Source organism: Anopheles ziemanni, chromosome 3 (assembly GCF_943734765.1).
Source record: "Anopheles ziemanni chromosome 3, idAnoZiCoDA_A2_x.2, whole genome shotgun sequence".
Classification (NCBI taxonomy): domain Eukaryota; kingdom Metazoa; phylum Arthropoda; class Insecta; order Diptera; family Culicidae; genus Anopheles; species Anopheles ziemanni.
Window position 1 is genome coordinate 59,646,973 of NC_080706.1, and position 18,303 is coordinate 59,665,275.

Below are 18,303 nucleotides of genomic sequence, written 5' to 3' on the forward strand. Positions count from 1 at the left end.
AAAAGTACGTCGTTGTAATCCTTAAAAATTCAAAACATTTATACTGGTCGTATTTAGAACAGTCCTAAACCACAGCCGAACTTAGAGTGGTTGCAATATTATTGTGCATCGATCGCACACAAATCGTCCTACAGTCACTGCTCCTGTCATCTGTAACAGATCCAAGAATTCAACAAAAAAAAACTAATCTGTATTCACACGTTCGGCACACACACACACAAGCATTTGGCAGCAGTTTCACAACAGATTCTCGTCCTCAGGACGATGCGTCGTGCGGTGTTGATTTTCCTTCTATTAAGTCCTCTTGCTTCCACTCCGCTGCGGGATGTTATATTGTGCTGACCCGCATTAAACGGAACACGAAAACACACCAACACACTCAGTCCCGTGCCCGCATACCAACAAGCGGTTTTACTGAAAAGAACGTTGCTCCTAGGGGCTATGAACTAGACAGTGGTACATCAAAAGAACATTCGACGTACCGCCACCTCGTAATCGTAAGCATTACCGTGTACATCGGTTATAATTTGCGTCGAAAAACAACAAAACTATGCCTTGTGCGGAATATTACTCAGTGTATACGTTCAATGTTTTGATCAGCCGGAAAGCAACTGGCTGGTGCAGGTTGTTGCTTACCAGTTCACAGAAAAAGTACCGTAAATCACAGCAAGGCAAGCGGCCGGCACAGCAAACACGCTTGTGTGTCAAACAGTTGAGCTAAAAATTGAGCCAGAAACCACGAATTAACCACACTGCCGCCAAATGGGCAAAACCAGTGACGTGTGTTGGCGTTGCAAAAAATGTTCACGAATTCTATCGTTTCTGCCACTTTGCAACTAAACTTTTCTCCACCCCAATTAGCTACAAACATCAGTTACACAAACACTCGCATACACAAGTTTGTTCCGATGAACGAATGACACTCCCGAACCTTCCGCGATGGAGTTCCAACTACAACTGACACTTCTTTGAAGTGCGATCTCATTGGGCCTATGGTTCCATGTAGCAAATCCGTTCCATCATCATGGTGATCTGTTCCATCCGATTCCCGAAGTTCCGATACTAAGTCCAAACATGTAATCCAAATTTAAAAGCACTGTTATTCTGTAAAACATGAATCTTGATCAGCAAAAATAAATATTGAAGTTGTAACTTGTAAAGCGCCGACCGGTCGATTAATATAACCTTTAAATCGAAAACTTTTGTCCTGAATCAACAGACCAAATGTGAAAACTATTTAATCAAGATTTAAAATGATTACGAATGTCATTGAATCACGCTTATTGATTTTAAACTGATAAAGCTCGAACCATTCAGATAAGGCTGTACTGGCAAGCTAAATAAACGCATAACTTGCCGTGTTTTCCTATTTTTAAGCGCTATGCGCAAATTGCACTGCTTTTCGTTCTGCCAGCGATTCGTAGAAACGCCGGTCTACTTAACGGGCTCTGTCGGTCCGAGCAGACCGACGCCGGCTTACGGGAAAGAACACTGTCGGCCCCACGGGGCCGACGTAGCGCTTAAACAGTTGCTAGACTTTCTATTGCTTTATTGAGCATCTGGTAATTTTTCATGATTCTAGGAGCAATCAGGAACAGTGTGATTTTAGGAGCAATTAGTAAGTAAACCGAGAATTGCATTGTCGATACAAGAAACCCTCAGTTTTATTAACACAAGTGTCTAAGGTTTGCAATTTTATTCATTTAAAATATTTTATGAAGAGGCGTCTGATATTGATACTATGCTCGACACAAATTAACTTAAACGGTACATCGAGGCTTAACCTGCTGATAACTAAGACAAATAACCTTATCACCAAGTTTAGAAGATACTTCATGCTGGATATTCGTATAGGTGTCGTTTCAATTGACTAGAGTTTTGGATTATTGTGTTGCGTGCTACTTATTCATTTACCAATGAAGTATTCCCCACAAAGATTTAAAAAGTATATGTCTAACTTACCTCCCATGGAACGATGTGACTAACATTGTCGATTTAAAAACAACTAATTAAAATACAATTTATCGCTTTGATATGAGACACTTTTTAAACATCTTTATTCATTTCTCGATCACTTGTCGCCAGCGATACGTTTATTTTTACGCCATACGCATTGAATCATTGGGTGAGTGTTTTAGCGTTTACATGTTGCACTATTGTTTGTTATTAGTTGCATTGGGTTTGAGTTCATTTGGTGTACTTCTTCCGATTTTCACATGCACATGCATGAGCACGGTTTTACGTTTATTGATTTTGAGTTTTTATTTTCTAAAAAAAGAACACTGCATTTATCAGAGGGTCACATAAAATCAAATCAATGTGTACGATAGCATCCGCGTTGGTTTTTTGTTTTTCTCACCGTGCGCGCTGGCCCAGTACAGTAAATTACCTTTTTTCATTTCACTCTTACGATCTAAAAAATAAACAATTTGCAATGTAGAAATGTAAATACAGTTAGTACGTGTATATATCAATGTTTTATAATTTTATATCAGCTAAACACGTAATATTGGAGAAAATTGTATCTTCAATAAGTGTCTCTCGTCTTGCCTTAGGCAAAGTTTTTGTATTAATTTTGTTTAACCGCATTTGTTGGTTTGCACTTTTAAAATTAGCTTATAGATCAAAAATCAAGCCCTTCACGCTATACAAATATACTAACAGTAATAGAAAACATCAGAAGCGTTCATGTTAAATTATGAATTTGAAGCCATTACTGCAAATAAAGCTGCTGACAACTACAACTAGCGTTTGTAAGTTTAACGCGTTAACACCATACTCATCTGATAATTCCAAAATATAATTCATACGGCCGTCATTTGTTCGTCGGCTCTTTTCAATGTGTCCAATTGTTAATATATTTTGTACCCAATTTAGTATCACTTAACTCCATACATGTTCCTTATGCTAGTGTCCCGTTCCCATAGCATAATCTTCAAGAAATGAAAATTTTCCGCAACTTTGAATTACTTCCGCTTCCGCAGGGTTGTTCTGATAACAACAGCACGATAACGGGTTTAAAAAGGATTAAGAGCTTTCATTAAACTCATCCGGTTATTCGAGGTAAAACAAAACAAACTAAAACAAAAATACAAATATGCCTATACCGACCGGATACCAATCTTTTCTGTTAAATTACCAAAAAGTGCACTTTCTTTCCATATATCTTTCACCGAGAGCATCCCACCTGCAAGTAATGTGTTCCGTTTGTTTACCATAATTTCAATGTCACTTGCACAACCCTTCCTTTGTTTAAGCAGCAAAGCAATTTGAAACATAATAAAACATAAAGCAAAGCATTATATAATACTTACAAATAATGCTATTTATTCCATTTTTTATCGATTTCCGTTTTTTATATGTATTCATTAATAGTTACGCTCATATCATTTGTTTTGCATTTGCATCATAGGCTGGCAGTTTAAAAATATATAATTCATATTTAAATTTGATTGGATTTCATCTTTTGCCATTTTCCCGGTCTCTTTTCTATCCTAAAGCAAACAAATATTTCTTTTCTACTAGGTCGGTACGCGCTAGTATTTCCGGCTCATTTCTCATTTGTAGGCTTGCCTCAAGTTGTTGTGTTTGCCTTTAATAGTTGGGCATTCTACTGTCGTGTTAGGTTTCGCAAACGCTTCTTAAATAATTGTTTGATTTGCATCATACTTCATTTGTTCTTAGTAAATAGCTGCTGCGCTTAGCTGAGCCACATACGTGTAATGTTTTTGCTAACGACCGCACTGCAATATTTAACTCAATGATAGGCAGCAGCTTTAATTTTTGCTCCTAGCAGGGTGTTATACCGACCGACCAACCGACTTATTATACCTTACATTTAGAAAAACAACAAAAATAAGACCAAAAAAACGTTATTTTAAGTGTTTTGTAATAAATATTTCCTTCAGACATATTTATCGTTACCAGAATAGAGCTGGAGTTAAATTTATGTTTTTACTGGGATTTTAAGGGAAAAAATCATACGTTCATTGAACTAGACTGACTATTATTAATGAAACTTTAATTTTCGTTTCGAATTTTCTTGTTTGTACCGTGGATGATACCCTCTTCAAACAAACCAAAAAGTATCTGTATTGTGTAAAATTCATTTTGTTCCAGATTTAGTGTCATAGTAATGGAAAGAAAAGATGATATTCACTTTTTTCCGTTAGAAAAATCTGCACGTCTTAATATAAAAGCAAAGCTTGTAAATTGATATAGTCAATTCAAACGAAATGAATACATTTTGCTGCCAGTGCGATTTCGTATTATACTTTTGTGCAAGCAAAATATGAACACAGTCTGCAGCGAGCTTTCAATGTCGCTTTCTGTATCTCATGCGGCAGCAAAAACATATGTTTTAACAATGTCTATCTTGCAAAATGGAAATGAATGTCGATCCCTTGCCAAAATAAGAGCAAATACCAGTAATTTTCATACGCATGGATCACTCTATTCCGCTTTTTTTACACATTAATGATAATGCTGGCAACGCGGATTTTCGTTCACAATTTCAAGCATTAAGCGACGCATCGGAAAAAAATCTTAACATACTGAAGCAATACAACGTCCACGCGATGGTGTTAATCCACATTCTACGATCTTTTCCACTGCTGAAGATACATTTGTTAATATTAGTTCCTCGTTTGCGGAAGCATAGATAAACATCAGCCGGGTGGTTTTTAAAATATTGCAAATCGTTTCTATGTCCATAGGAAATAATAACCAACACCAAAACTATAACCGACCAACCAATTGTCCTGTCATATTCTGTACCTTGTAATCTTCGTTGAATCGTCATTCCGTTCTTCAGAATTTCTTTTCTCGCGAAACGAAACAGAAGCACATCCACTACATTAATCTTCGTTCGGACCGCATCAAACCCAACCCCTGGCAACGCAAGCTCTCTAAAGAAAGGGGTTGTATGTAATACATTCGATATTTATTTGCAGATTACATCTTTCGTTCGTTTTTTCGCGTGTGCGTGATCAACATGGTCGCGCTAACTATTACTATCCTCATAAGCAGATTGTAGCTGCTCTTATCGTTACACTAATGCGACTGCTCTTGTTGCTGTTTGATTCATGGTGATAAGTTATCAGTTTAAATAAATAGATTATTACAGCTACGCTCATTCTTCCGTTTGTCGGTCGTCTGGCCCTTCGAAAATTTGCACTAAATATAACCATACTCGTGTGTTGAACCGGAGAAGTACGACACAATCTTTTTTCACTCTTATTTCTTTGCAAATATGGTTCTTTCGCTTCAGTTTGTAAATCTTTTTCAATCGCGTTTTTATCTGGACAATGTTACACGTTTTTGCATTAATAGTATTGGGATTATTTTCTTTTTAAACTATTACTATTATTACTTTTCAGCTACTTTGTGAGGAAGAAAGAACGGTGCAGTTTTACATCGTACATCCTTTGTTTTGCAAGCACTTTTTGCTTCTGCTTCTGTGGCCTTCTCTTTCTTTCGGCCTGTTTTGCTACAGGAAACACGAATTTTTATTCTCTTGTGTCAGGTCTAAACGATGAATATCTTATCGGTTAGCGTCTTCGGTCGGTTGGGCAGAGTTGGTGTAGATGTTTTTTTTTTGTTTTCTGCTTTGCCGTATTAACTCTCGCAGTATTTCTATGTCAGTAATTTAAAATATACTTGAAAAAATCAAAATAAAATATCGTTCTCTAGAACAGGTCAACAAATAAAACAATATTTCTTAAATATACCGACCAAAACTAAGCGTTCCTAGTGGCTTATCCTCCGCGTTTCTCAATGTGCATTGTAGAATTTTGTTTTAGCACAGTAATCAACCACCACAAAAAGTAGTGGCGATTTCTTTTATACTGCCATGTGACTGGTGCCTTTATTTCCTCCTTTAGCCGCAACGGCAAGCACGCAATAGCTTGAAGATCAGTAAAAGTAGTAAATACAAATTTGTTCCTGCTTGCTACATTGCATTGTACTCTGCTACTGCCATAATTTAGGTACAGTTTGTTCCGACTTGTCTCTGCGCATGCATCCACCGTAGTACTGTGTCGCCGGGATGACGTATGTGTCCCCTTGTCTTAGTTGTATCGTCGTCACGGGGTAAAACGAGTTTTCGACGGACTGGCGCGAATATCAAACAAAACGAAACGAAACTCGAACATCCAATTGGCGGGGAAGGTTTGTGGTGGTTTGGAGTTGCCGGTTGGCGCTGCACGCATAGCTGGCTGGTGCTGCTGCAACTGCTGCGCGACCTGTGTGGCTTGATTGCAAATCTTTTTTTTTTCATGGTGATAGTTTAACTTGTTTTTGATGTTGTGATACTTATTGTGGTTGCAATAGTAGTGTTTAACTGATTCATGTATGTTTTCTTAGCTTTCTTAACTGTGGGGTGGAACAAAATCAGATAAAACACAATAGAGAGAAGAAAAGAAAAAGAAAAACACATAAGAAAATGGTTCAGTTTTTCCCCAAATATCCAATACCCAACACCTAAAGCGGATCTTTAGCATTCAAGAAATTAACTGCTTATCTTATGGATTCATTTTTTTTTAAATAAAAAATGAATCCATTTTAAGTTAATCATAGATCCCGCTAAATGAAGCCCACTCGCGTAGCAGATACAAGCCGTTAGTGCAGCGTTGCGTTTCAGTCTTTTAGCAAATAATGTTTTTAAAGCCCCAAACCAATTTACCCGAGCAAGTAAAGTGAGAAGTACTTCATTTTACAGCTAAACAACAACGCTGCACAAAGCTATCCTGACTTGTGTTTCTCAGAATGTGTATATTATGTGTGTGTATATGTTTGAGCCAATTGGTTGGTTTCGAAAAATGGTTGTCTGAAACATGTAGAATGTGCTGCGTGAAGGAAGACAACGAGGGACTTTCATACATACAAGCTAGACTTTAACAAACAATCAAAACCAAAGAAAGCAACAAGCAACAGAAAATATGGTTTTGATTTCTAACGATATGTTACCAATGTTGCGGACCTTGATTGAACTTATTTTCTTACATTTACAGTAAAGGCCCCCATACATTGCTAACATGCAAAGAAAAGTGCTGACGAGAAGATGTTAATATGACGTGACGTGAATTGTATTGAAGATGGTTGCCATGAAAAAAAAGATCCGTTGAAAACTTAAGATCCGTAATCCTTACACTTTTACGAAACCTGACACTCATTAAAAAAAAAGTAATTGCATTATAACACAGGTTTTTGCAAACCATATCTTGTTAGTATTATTAGATACTAATTAACATTAGAAGTAACTAATGTTTATATCGCAAATTTCAATAATTAAATAAAAATAACTGAAACCTTACTCATTAGTCAATATTGTGCAATACTGTGGATTAAAAGGTGTGTATATGATCAGAAAATTTACTGTTAAAATTGAAGTAAACTGTATAAATATTGATATTAATTTCTTTGTGTACGAGGTTGGTCTGCAATTTTTTATAAAATTTAATAACGTGAGGAAATACCGTACATTGGCAGGTAGTATCAAAAATGGTGGTTAAAACAAGGCAACAGCAACATTAAAGTCAACAACAAAAAATATCAAACCGCAACAAAACTAACATTCGCGCTGGAAACCGGGAAACTCGTGGTTAGACCACAAAGTATCAGGGGTAGAGGAGGTTGATCACAACCAAGGGCACCTTCTCCATTCGTCTCTTTCAGGTGGGCAACAGCTTGTATGACTTAGTAGGTAGTTAGTCAGGAAAATTAAAATATGTATCCAACACACACTCTTGACGGAACGGGGGGTTAATTTTAGTACACAATCGGCACGAACTCTCACACATTTTCTACCGCAAAAGTTCACGCATTGAGCTTCAGGAATAATACTGCAATCATCGCAAAACAAAACTACTGGGGACAAGGATTTAAAGGAGGCATCCCATCCGCAGGGGCGCACTCCTTTCGGGGTTGGTGGATAGATGAATGGATTGATGGTTGAAGAATGGTAAAATTCCGATTTACTTTTTCTTCAGTGTAAAGAATGACCGTCTCTTCTGTTCATCCTTCTGTGAGGAAGCGGGCAGCGTCAGCGAACGACCTTCGCCGCTAGCGTCAAGCTCGCATTGTGCTTTCAAAGCCGTTACCCATTGCTGCATCTCGCTGTCGTCGTGGCACTGGAGCAGGAACTCGCCGCCATTCGAAAGTCTGCAAACAGGAAGAAGAAGCGGGAGTTACAGTACACGAAGCAGCAATTACAATTATGTGCACGTTTCTTACTTGATTCTGAACACGTGCTTCTTCTTGGTGTAATCACTGGCGACCTCAATCTGCGCTCCCTTCAGCTCTAGTGGTGGTTCTCCACGGAACGTCTGCTCCGGAACGGATTTCGTCGATTTCTGGTCCTTGAAGAACGTTAACCGACCGCTACGGGCCACGCAGTACACCTATGAGGGAGTGGAGAGCATAAAACGTTAGAAAATCCTAATCGTCATTTTCTTAACACCATATCATAATAAGTATCATATTACTCACCTTATCCCAGGAACGGTTCGAGGCTTTCTTTGTGGTTGATTCCCATTCGTGTTTCCTGGTAAGAATGCCCTCTTGAGCACCATCATCTGCGCCACCTGGACTAGGACGATCTAATGCATGAGTAAGTTTGTGGAAAAAGTAACGAAGTAATGACCACAACGGATCAGGTGTTAGTAACGTTAGTAGGGGTCTTATGGATATCTTATTTTAAAACATCTACATATCTAAAACGCTAAATTAGTCCTATTTGTTCTAGAGTCTCGACGAGTGCTTAGAAATAAAAATAGTAGGCATCTCACTTTTAAAAAACAACCATTTCAACTGTTCACGGATCTTTGATGACCCTCTTGCGGTAAATCTTTCAAAAGGTAAACGTAACGGTTGTAACTGCTATAAAAATGGCAATTGTGAGTTTTCTTATTTACTTTTAAGCGCAATCAAATTCAGTTCGCTCAATAAAACAGCATACAGACACACTCATGCACTCATCACTTTTTCAGTGGATTTGGAACGCGCAAGTAGGTGGGTTGAACAAATGCAAGATTCACACAAGCTTTACAAACCATGGCTGTAACGACACCGATCATGCAATACGTTTGGGATAAAATAATCCATGAATACATTGTATATACCTACTACTTCTGTTGTGCCCCCCAACGAGCAAGCGGAAACGTTACCAAATAAAAATGAAAATGTGATGGGATCCAAAAACAATACGCAAAGGACGAAAAACAACAACAGTAATGAATGAAATCTGATTTTCCTCTAAAACTTCTAAAAATTCTCTAAAACTTTAAAATTTGCTCCTAAATTACAGGGAATAGGAAAGGAAAAATTGAACCGTTGATTCATCAAGGGGAAGTTTTTGATGTGATGGTACATAAAGTGTCAAAAGTGGATAAAAAATGAACTATAGTGAGGAAGGAAAAAATAATGTATGAATATTAAATGTAGCCGACCAATTATTATTATTGTGAGGGGTGTAATATGTGAGCTATGAAAAAAGAGAAAACTCGTCATTTTCCTTTCTCTTTCTTCTTCATCCCTTAGCGAAACCAATACCTTCGTCATCCGATGCTCCGTCGTCCGCCTTCGAACTGGCGCGCTTCCATCTGAAGCTACGGAAAGGACTCTTCGAGCGAGACCGTCGACTGACCTTAACGCCGGCGGACGCACTAGCCGAGCTGCTGGACCGTTCCTTCGGTATGCCAGAATGCCGTCGCGACACGAGAGCCTCCGCAGTGACTGTTTTGTTGTCGTGCGTACATCATTGGCGTGAGATTGGACATCAATTGTTGGTGGCATCCGTGCAGCGATTGATTGTGATCGGGTGGTTCGAGGAGTGATAAAACAATTTTGGGCATGCAGCAAATGGAGTTGGTGGTGTTGAGCGGGATATTATATTTAGGAAGACGGTTTGTCGGACGGTAAGGCGTGGTTGGTGGCGATGATGATGTACGACAAGAAATAAAACAGGTTGAAAAATAAAATGATGAAATCAAATGAAAATTCAATGCACATCACGAAAGAAGGAAGGAACGAGGAGCTAGCAAAAACTGACTTTGCCTAGTAACTTGTCAATAACCCACGACCAGAGGAAATTAATTGTCTAGAAAAACCGTCACAACCACCAAGTGGGAAGAACATAAAATAACGCACACAATAGATAGAAATACTTACACGACGCACGCTTAGGTATGGTTCCAGTTGTGATTTTGAATATGGATGTGCTTTGTTCTAGAGAAGCACTCCGGAACGATCCAAACAATAATTTATGTTTTCTGACATGCACTGGTGGTAGTTAAAAACAATCCAAAAGCCAATTCCCATGCACCACAAATATATTAGAATAAAACATTGAAGAAAAAATGTACATTTCAATTGCATTTTCAAGCTTTTCTATAATGTTCGTGCATTAGCCATTTTCTATTATATTAGTAGTTAATTAAAGGGTGTCCCCGACAGTATAAGCACGATTTCTAAATTATGTTTCTGGAAAACGGATGACGCCAAACAGTTGATTCTTTGGGTGTTTGATTGTTTACATTCAAGCCTACTAGATAGTGCATCGAAACTATTTTTTTCATTCGTTTCTGTTAAAATGCGAGGCATTTCCGTCAAAAAGCGCAAAAGCGTTCTGTACAAATGGTGCTCGACTCCTAACATTTCGCTAAGGCAATTAGCGAAATCGGTAGGTGTGAGTATCGGAGCCGTACGAACCGCCATCCAAAAGTTTCGGGAGGTGTCCAGCCACCATAAAATCAAAAACCTGGTCCTATCGACCAACAGTTGAACCGGGAATGAGCTAAAGCATTCAAGCAAAAATTGGAAGGTTCCATTCGCGATGTGGCTCAACAAATGGGTACCTCAAAAAGTAACGTCCAATGTGCCAAGGCAAGATTGAATTTTAAATCGCACAAAAACCAAAAGAAATCGAAAGGGAGGGCAAATCAGGCCGCATGCGTTAAATATCAGGCCCGGAAGCTGTACGACAAGCTGCTGTGCCGCCAATCCTCATTCATCAGCTCGACGATGAGTCGACCAAGACCAGACCAATTGAGATATTTAGGGCGCTAACGAAGGCACACTTAACAAAACATGTTAAAGCCGTTTACGACAAGTCTGTGCTGAGTCATATCGGAGGCGACAGATCAAAAGTGCGGTCATTAGCATACGGTAACATTTTTAATTTTTTTTCATAAATAGTCCAGAACAGAACCCAAACACAGTTTATGAAACAAAAATTCAGTTTCTGGAACAGGTTTTATTTTTTACATAGTTTTTAAATCGTGCTTATACTTTCGGGGACACCCTTTAATAGACTTTTAACAAATACTAAGTCAAGCACACTAAATTGAAGGAAATTGAATTCGACAAAGGTAGACAATAGAACAGTAGGCACCATAAACCGTAAAGATTCAAAATCGGCGACAGAAAAAAAAAATGTATAGAGAATCAGTGTAAGCAGGTACTAATGAAATCATAAGCAGTAACACCAAGCAAAATTCTAGTCCAAGTCTAAATTTTTAATTAGTGCATGTATAATCTAACATATTTTGAGTACCAAGAATAAGCCAAAGGTGTATAAATAGAAATGAGTTAATACAAAAACGAATAGATAGGTCATAGTGTTATGTTCAAGTACCTGTCTGGGAAATGGGTCTTTCTTTTTCTACTGGTGAAGTGGCACGCATAGTGACTACAGTAGTGTTACATAAATTCAGGGGTTTGGATTTTTTAAAATTTCGTTTTGGTTGTTTGCAAGTGACGCCATATGATTCGTTCCAATTGTACGGCAGATTGGGTTGAAGTTTTAAACAACATTTTGTATCGTATTAGCATAGTGAATCGCGCGGGCAGCGTGTAAAACGAATAAATTGTGGAGGTATATAGATACGATTTTAGTGTATGAAGAGAAATAGTTTGTTAGCCATAAGAGTAAGGTTAAAATTTCATATAGTATAATGGTTATGGTATGGTATTCAGTACAAGGAAGTTTAAGGAGCATTAAGTACGGAACGGAGTGGCACACGGGGTGTACGAAAGAGTGTACCAAGGGGGTAGTAGTTTGTAGGGAGTAATAAAATAGCAATAGTAGGCGTTGAAAAGTTCGCTTGTTCGCAATACCAACCTGACTCTTGCTCCTTGGTGGAATGTGGTGATCCAGGTGCATCGGCGGAATCACGGGCAGCGGCAGCCTCTGCTTGGCGGGCTGCTTCCGCTTCAGCCTCGGCAGCGGCACGTGCAGCCGCCTCGGCTTCCAAACGCTGCTGACGTTCCGCTTCCTCTGCTGCATCTTGGCGACGCTTCATTTCTTTGAGCTCAAACTACGTTAGTGAAAAAAGGCAAGAGTTAATACGGATTGCTACGACCACGCTTCCCTCCCTGCACAAAAACCCACCGTTGTCAATCGCTCCAATGCGCTAAAGCGTTCCTCCTGGGCAGCAGCAGACTTTTCGAAGGCTTCATGCTTCTTGATGAGATTTTCCACCTCGTCGATCGTGTGACCCAGCTCGGTAGACATCAGATACGGCTCCTGTGCGATAAGCCATGCCTCAGCGACGGCCGCATCACGTGCAAACTGATACACTTCCAGAACTGCAACAAGACAAAGATAAACGTGTTAGGTGATATTGACAAAGATGCTAATACTGATTCCGCTCATTGTTGTTGTACTTACTCAGTTGCAAATTCTCCCAACGTTCTTCCCATCGATGCAGTAGGGCGTTACGGCTGTTGGTGAGCTGCAGTAGCCGATCCTTAATATCAGCCGAGGCGTAGTGATTGCGCGACAGTAGCTCCTTACCCAACGCCAGGCAGGCGCTGAAGTTGTCCTCACGCGTATCGATTTCCGCCTTCAGACTCTGGTGATTGTTCATCAGCAGTTCGACACCGGACACATCACGTGGCTTCTCCGATGTGTTCATCTGCCGCACAACATCCTCCATCCACAACATGAGTGTGCGAACCATATTGAAGAACTTGAACAGGTCACCCGTGTCGGCCAGCTTGCCACGGCGTTCCTCGCACATGCCTTGCAGGTGAGCCCAGGCGTTCAGCACCTCATGCTCGCGGTTGGTGATTTCGCGTGCCTTCTCACCGGCATACGCCGCCTGCAACTTGGCTGATTCCTCCTGTATCTGCTGCACCTGCGAGTGCAGGGTCATCAGATCCTGGATGAAGTTCTGGTGCTTGCGCTGCAGTGCCGAAACAACACCAGCATCACGACCCAGCTCCTCCGACACACCGTGCTGCTTCTCATTGATGCGTCCCAGCACGTCTTTGCAGTCGTGGAAGAACTTGTGCAGTTCGCGGGAAGCGGCTAGCATGGCCTTGCGGGTTTCGATCAGTTCAAGCAGGTCTTGCCATGCCTCATTCAGCCCATCCTTCCACTCCGCGATCGTCGCACTATCCGAGTGGCCAGCGTGGATCAGATCGTCCGCGATACCGTTTGCTTTGGCGACCCGTTCGCTTCCCACGGTGGCCGTATCCTGTGCAAACTCGTTGAATCGTTCCCACAGCAGCGTAATGTGATCGTAGTCCTGGCCGAGCTCGTGCGAACCGGCAACAACCTCACGCTCCGTAATCCATTGCTCCAAGTCGTCCACTTCACGGCTCAACATGAACAGCTGCAGGGCTTCGTCGAGTCGTGCGCGACGTTCACCCGCCAGGTCCTTCAACCCAGCGTACAGTTTGTCCAGCTGCGACTGTTTCACCGACACCTGATCGCTGTAGGCGTGCTGTTCGGTCGTCAGCTGACGGGCCGTTTCGCCCAGCTGACGAATCGTGTCCGCATAGTCCTCCACCGACTGCTCCAAACTTTCGTGCTTCTTCATCAGGTTCTGCGCGGACGTCTCATCCTTGCCACGATCCTCCACCATCATGTACAGCTCTTGCTCACTCATCCACGACTCAGCCTCTGCCGCGTCGAAGAAGTACTGCTGCACCTTCTCCGACTGATCGAGCTGCCGGTGGCGGTTTTCCACGGCATCCTTCAGCTCCTGCCACTTCTGTGTCAGCTGGCTGATCAGATCGGCGTACGGGCCGGCATCCTCATGACCCTCGTCGATCAGCTTCTGACCGTTGTTGCAGATCGTCATGATACGCGGCTCGTGGTTATCAATTTCCGTGTTCAACGATTGGTGTTTCTTCTTCAGCACGTGAACGTTGAACAGCGAGTTGCCGTACTCGGTCGACTCGGCCAGCGGCATCTTCTCGTCAATCCACAGTTTTTCATCTTCGACGTCGCGTCGGAACTGGAAGGCTTCCTTCTTCTTCTCCAGCTGACGTTGACGCTCCAGCAGCGGGGCCTTGATCTTCTCGAAGCGCACATTGACCGCCTGCTTCTTCTCCACGATCGGCTCAACCACGTCTTGCGGGGCTGTCTTAGTCAGCACTTCTGTCTGCTTGTCAAGCTCCTCGACCTGGCGTGCCTTTACTGCCATCTGCGTCTGGATGATCTGCTGCTTCTGCATGAGAATGTTCACCGACGTCAGATCGTTGCCAGTGTCCGTGTTGATGATCTGCTTCTCGAGATCGTCCATCCACGAGTCGATGTCATCGACGCTCTGCTGCACGATTACCTCGCGCTTCGCATCGAACAGCAGAGCACCCTTCTCCTTCGTGCTCGTCTCCAGCTCGTCGAAGTTCTTCGACAAGTCCGTCAGCTTCGGTTCGATAATCTCCTTGAATTCGGGCTTCTCTACCATTAACTCCTGGGCGGCCTTCTTCGCTTCGTGTAACCGTTCCTTGTTGGCGGCAATTTCAGCCTCGAATGCCTGGTGGCGTGTCCATTTCGAGTGAACGGTTTTCGCGCTGCGGTACGTATCGTCCTGTGCCGTGATATACTTCTCCTGCACCCATTCCGTCAGCTCCTCGATGTCCTGTAGGAACTCGTGCAGCTTCACCTGGTTCTTAAGCTTTTCATGCAGTTCGAGCGCTCGGTTGCGATTGTCGTCGCGTCGATGAGCGATGCTTTCGGCGCGTTTGCTAATCTTGTCCGCATCGAAGTGATCCTTGCTGGTCATCTGATCAGCCACCTGTACGATCGTATTGAACTTCTCGTCGTTCGCCTCCATGGTGGTGAGGAACGCCTCGTGGCGCTTCAGCTGGTTTTCTGCCTGCTCCAGATTTACCGGAGTATCGTCCTTGCTAAGCACATGCTCTTGCTGGCTAAGCAGCACCTCGGCCTGGCGCGCATCCCGGTTGAATAGCTGCTGATCGAGTCCCTGCGAAAGCAGTACCTGCCGGTTCTCCCACATCTGGTGCAGCTCCTCCCAACCATCCTTCAAGGCCTTTAGCCGTTCGCGCAAGAACATGTACTGCGGGTCCTCGGTTTGGTTTGGCTCCGATGTCAGGCCCTCGCCGTACTCCATCATCTTCTTGTAGTCCTCCGTGTAGTTGTCGATCTCCTCCCGGATGCTCTGGTGCTGGTTGAGCAGCTTCTCGGCCTCGGGCAGCGATGTCGGGGTATCCTCGGACGCCACGTCGGTCTGAGTTTTGGTCAGCCATGCCTGGAAGTGGTCGAGGTCGCGCAGGAACCGATGCAGGTCGCCAGCCTCCTCCAGCTTCGAATCGCGTTCCTTCAGCATCTGCGTCAACTGCTCCCAGATAATTTGAATCTGTGCGACGCGCTCGCGAATCAGGGCAGCCTCCTCCGGATGTTCACCCTCGATTGCATCCGCCTCGTTCTCGAGTGCCGTCAGCTTCGCCTGGATGGCGGCTAGATCGCGTTCCATGCCGCTCAGACGACGCTGTAGCGTCATCACACCGGTCAGGTCCATCTGCAGGCTGTCGGTCTCCGTGAGGATACGCTTCTTGTCCTCGATCCAGGAGATCGTCTCGCGGCACTCAATGTAGAACGTCTGGACGCCGTGCGCCGACTTCAGATCGTCCCGCTTGCTTTCGGCCTGGTCCCGCAGCTTTGACCATGCCTGGTTCAGGTGGTTCTGCTTCTCGAGAATCTCCTGCGAGTTCGGGTGTTCGACGTGCAGTAGTTGGCGAGCGAGCTGGTTAACGACGGCCACTCGCGACGCGTTTGCGTTCATCTCTTTGTCGAACCCGTCGTAGCGGTGCTTCATGATCTCCACGTCCTCGATGTCCTTGCCCGGGACCATCGTCTGCAGCATGCGCTCCTTCTCGCCGATCCACTGCTCTACGCCGTCGCTTTCGGAGATCAGCTTGTACAGACTCAACGCGTCCAGCAGACGCTGTTTGCGCAGCTTCGCCAGCTCCATCAACTCCTTGTAGCGAGCATCGATGGCATTTAGACGCTCCGAAACCTTCTCCTGCTCCGATTCGTTCAACGTAAGACGGGCGGCCTGCGAATGCAACTGCTCGATCGTTTCGGCGTAGCTCTTCAGCTCGTCCGCCACATCTTTGTGCTTCTTCAACAGGCTCTGAACGTTTGCTTCGTCGCGGCCCACGTCCTCGGACGAAACCAAACGCAACGCGTCCAGCATCCAGTTGTCGATATCGTCCGCATCAGCGAATAGCTGGAAGTAGTCGACCGCGTTCTCCAGTCGCTTGCGCCGGTACTCGGTCAGGTTACGCAGATGGTTCCACATGGCCAAGATTTCCTTCAGCCGCTCGTCGATGCGATCGGCACCGAAGTGACCGCGGCGCACCAGCTCGTCTCCTACCTCGCTCACGGCCATCAGCTGCGGTTCATGCGACTGAATCTCGGACTCGAGCGCCTTGTGCTTAGAGAGCAACAAGTTGACGGTAGTCAGATCGTGACCGATCTCATCCGTGGACACCACGTGTTCCTTTTCCTTGATCCAGTTCTCTTCGTCAGCCATATCCCAGTAGAACTGCCACAGCTTGCGGCTCTCCTCCAATCGCGAACGACGTTCCACGGCCAGCTTGCACAGCTCTGCGTATGCATCCTCCAGGCGCTGCACTCGGTCGACAATGATCGACGGATCGCACGGCTTGTAGTTGTCTTCTTCGTCGACCAGGAACTTCTGCGAGTTCTGTACGACCTGCTTCACCCGATCGCCCAGCACGTTGATGTCCGCCTCGACAAGCGAATGTTTCTGAAGTAGATCCTCTACGCCCATCAGGTGCTTGCCGTAGTCGTCGGTCAGTAGGCGTTGCTTGATTTCCTCCATCGAGTCCAGGATGTAGATCATTTCTTGGAAGTTCTGCTGCAGCTGGATCGAGAACTCCAGACGCATGCGGCGCGCACGCAGCAGCTCCAGCAGATAGTTCCATAAACGCAGCACATTGTCCTTCCGTGCGGCGATGCGCTCGATGTCGTGATACTTCTCCGCTTCCAGCTCGTTACACACGGCCACCACGGCTTGCACGCGCTCCTCGTAGGCGAAAATATCGGTTTCGATGGCTTCGTGCTTTTTCGCTGCCGCCTCGACGGCTGCCAGGTCGAATCCGAAATTGTCCGTGCTCACCAGCCGCTGGTTCTCCGAAAGCCAGGTCTCGCGCATCGTCGCCTTGCGGTTAAATCGGGCCGCCAGCTGTTCCAGCTTCTCCTGCCGGATGAGTTCTTCGCGTAGTGCAAGCTCACGCTCGTGTTCAGCCTTCTCCAGGCGCTCCCAGGCCTTGTTAATGTCCGAAATCATCTTGCCCTCTTTCGGAGTGTACGGCTTCTGATTGTTGGCCCGCATCTTCGACTGGAGTGTAAACAACAACACCTCGAGGTTGCCCTTCTCGACGAACTTTGGCGGCTTCTCGACCGTGCGATAGTTTGCGAATTGAGCCAGCTGCTGCTGGACGCCGACCAGCGAATTGACAAAGTGCCGATCGCCCAGCTGCACGATTGTCACCTCAATCCATTTCAGCAGCTCACTCGTCAGTGACTCGTACTCGCTGATCATACGATCGTTGTCCATCGCGATGCCGACCACCTTACCGATACGCTTGCCCTGCACCGTCTCCTGCTTCAGCTTGCTGAAATAATGATAGTACGTCACTACGTAGGTGATGATCGATTTTTCATCCGGATGGTCGACGAAGATGTCCTCTGCGTCGAGCAGCTTCGTCAGACCCAGTTTCTCCTCGGCCACGTTGAACGCGTTATTAAGGTTCTGGATCGGGTTTGTCTTCGACAGCTTGTCGAACTGTATCAAATCCGGCCGATGTTTGTGTATGATAGCGTTGAACGCCAAACCATCGCGCCACGAGGTGGTGAAATTGCGCACGTTCACATTGTGGTAGCCTGCCGTCTTCATCTGACACCACAGCAGCAGTGCATCCTTCGCAGATTTGGTCTCTTTGTTGTCGGTTTCCTCAATGGTAATGTCTTGAATCTACGGAATCAAAAACAATGACAAATTTTGTATCCACTTAACGCACTCT

General features: G+C 44.2%; 1 protein-coding gene across 1 annotated transcript in view; it reads right to left on the reverse strand.

Moving 5' to 3' along the window:
- Positions 1-6,263: 6,263 nt before the first annotated feature.
- Positions 6,264-18,303, reverse strand: part of LOC131289130 (spectrin beta chain) — a 28,840-nt gene continuing 16,800 nt past the window's right edge. Inside the window, exons 4-11 of the mRNA XM_058318335.1 lie at positions 12,668-18,254; positions 12,389-12,585; positions 12,119-12,314; positions 9,550-9,732; positions 8,488-8,597; positions 8,233-8,399; positions 7,978-8,160; positions 6,264-6,372 (exon numbers count right to left, since the gene is read on the reverse strand). Of these exons, the coding sequence (XP_058174318.1) occupies positions 6,369-6,372; positions 7,978-8,160; positions 8,233-8,399; positions 8,488-8,597; positions 9,550-9,732; positions 12,119-12,314; positions 12,389-12,585; positions 12,668-18,254 (6,627 nt within the window). The 3' untranslated portion in view covers positions 6,264-6,368. The remainder of the gene's footprint in view (positions 6,373-7,977; positions 8,161-8,232; positions 8,400-8,487; positions 8,598-9,549; positions 9,733-12,118; positions 12,315-12,388; positions 12,586-12,667; positions 18,255-18,303) is intronic.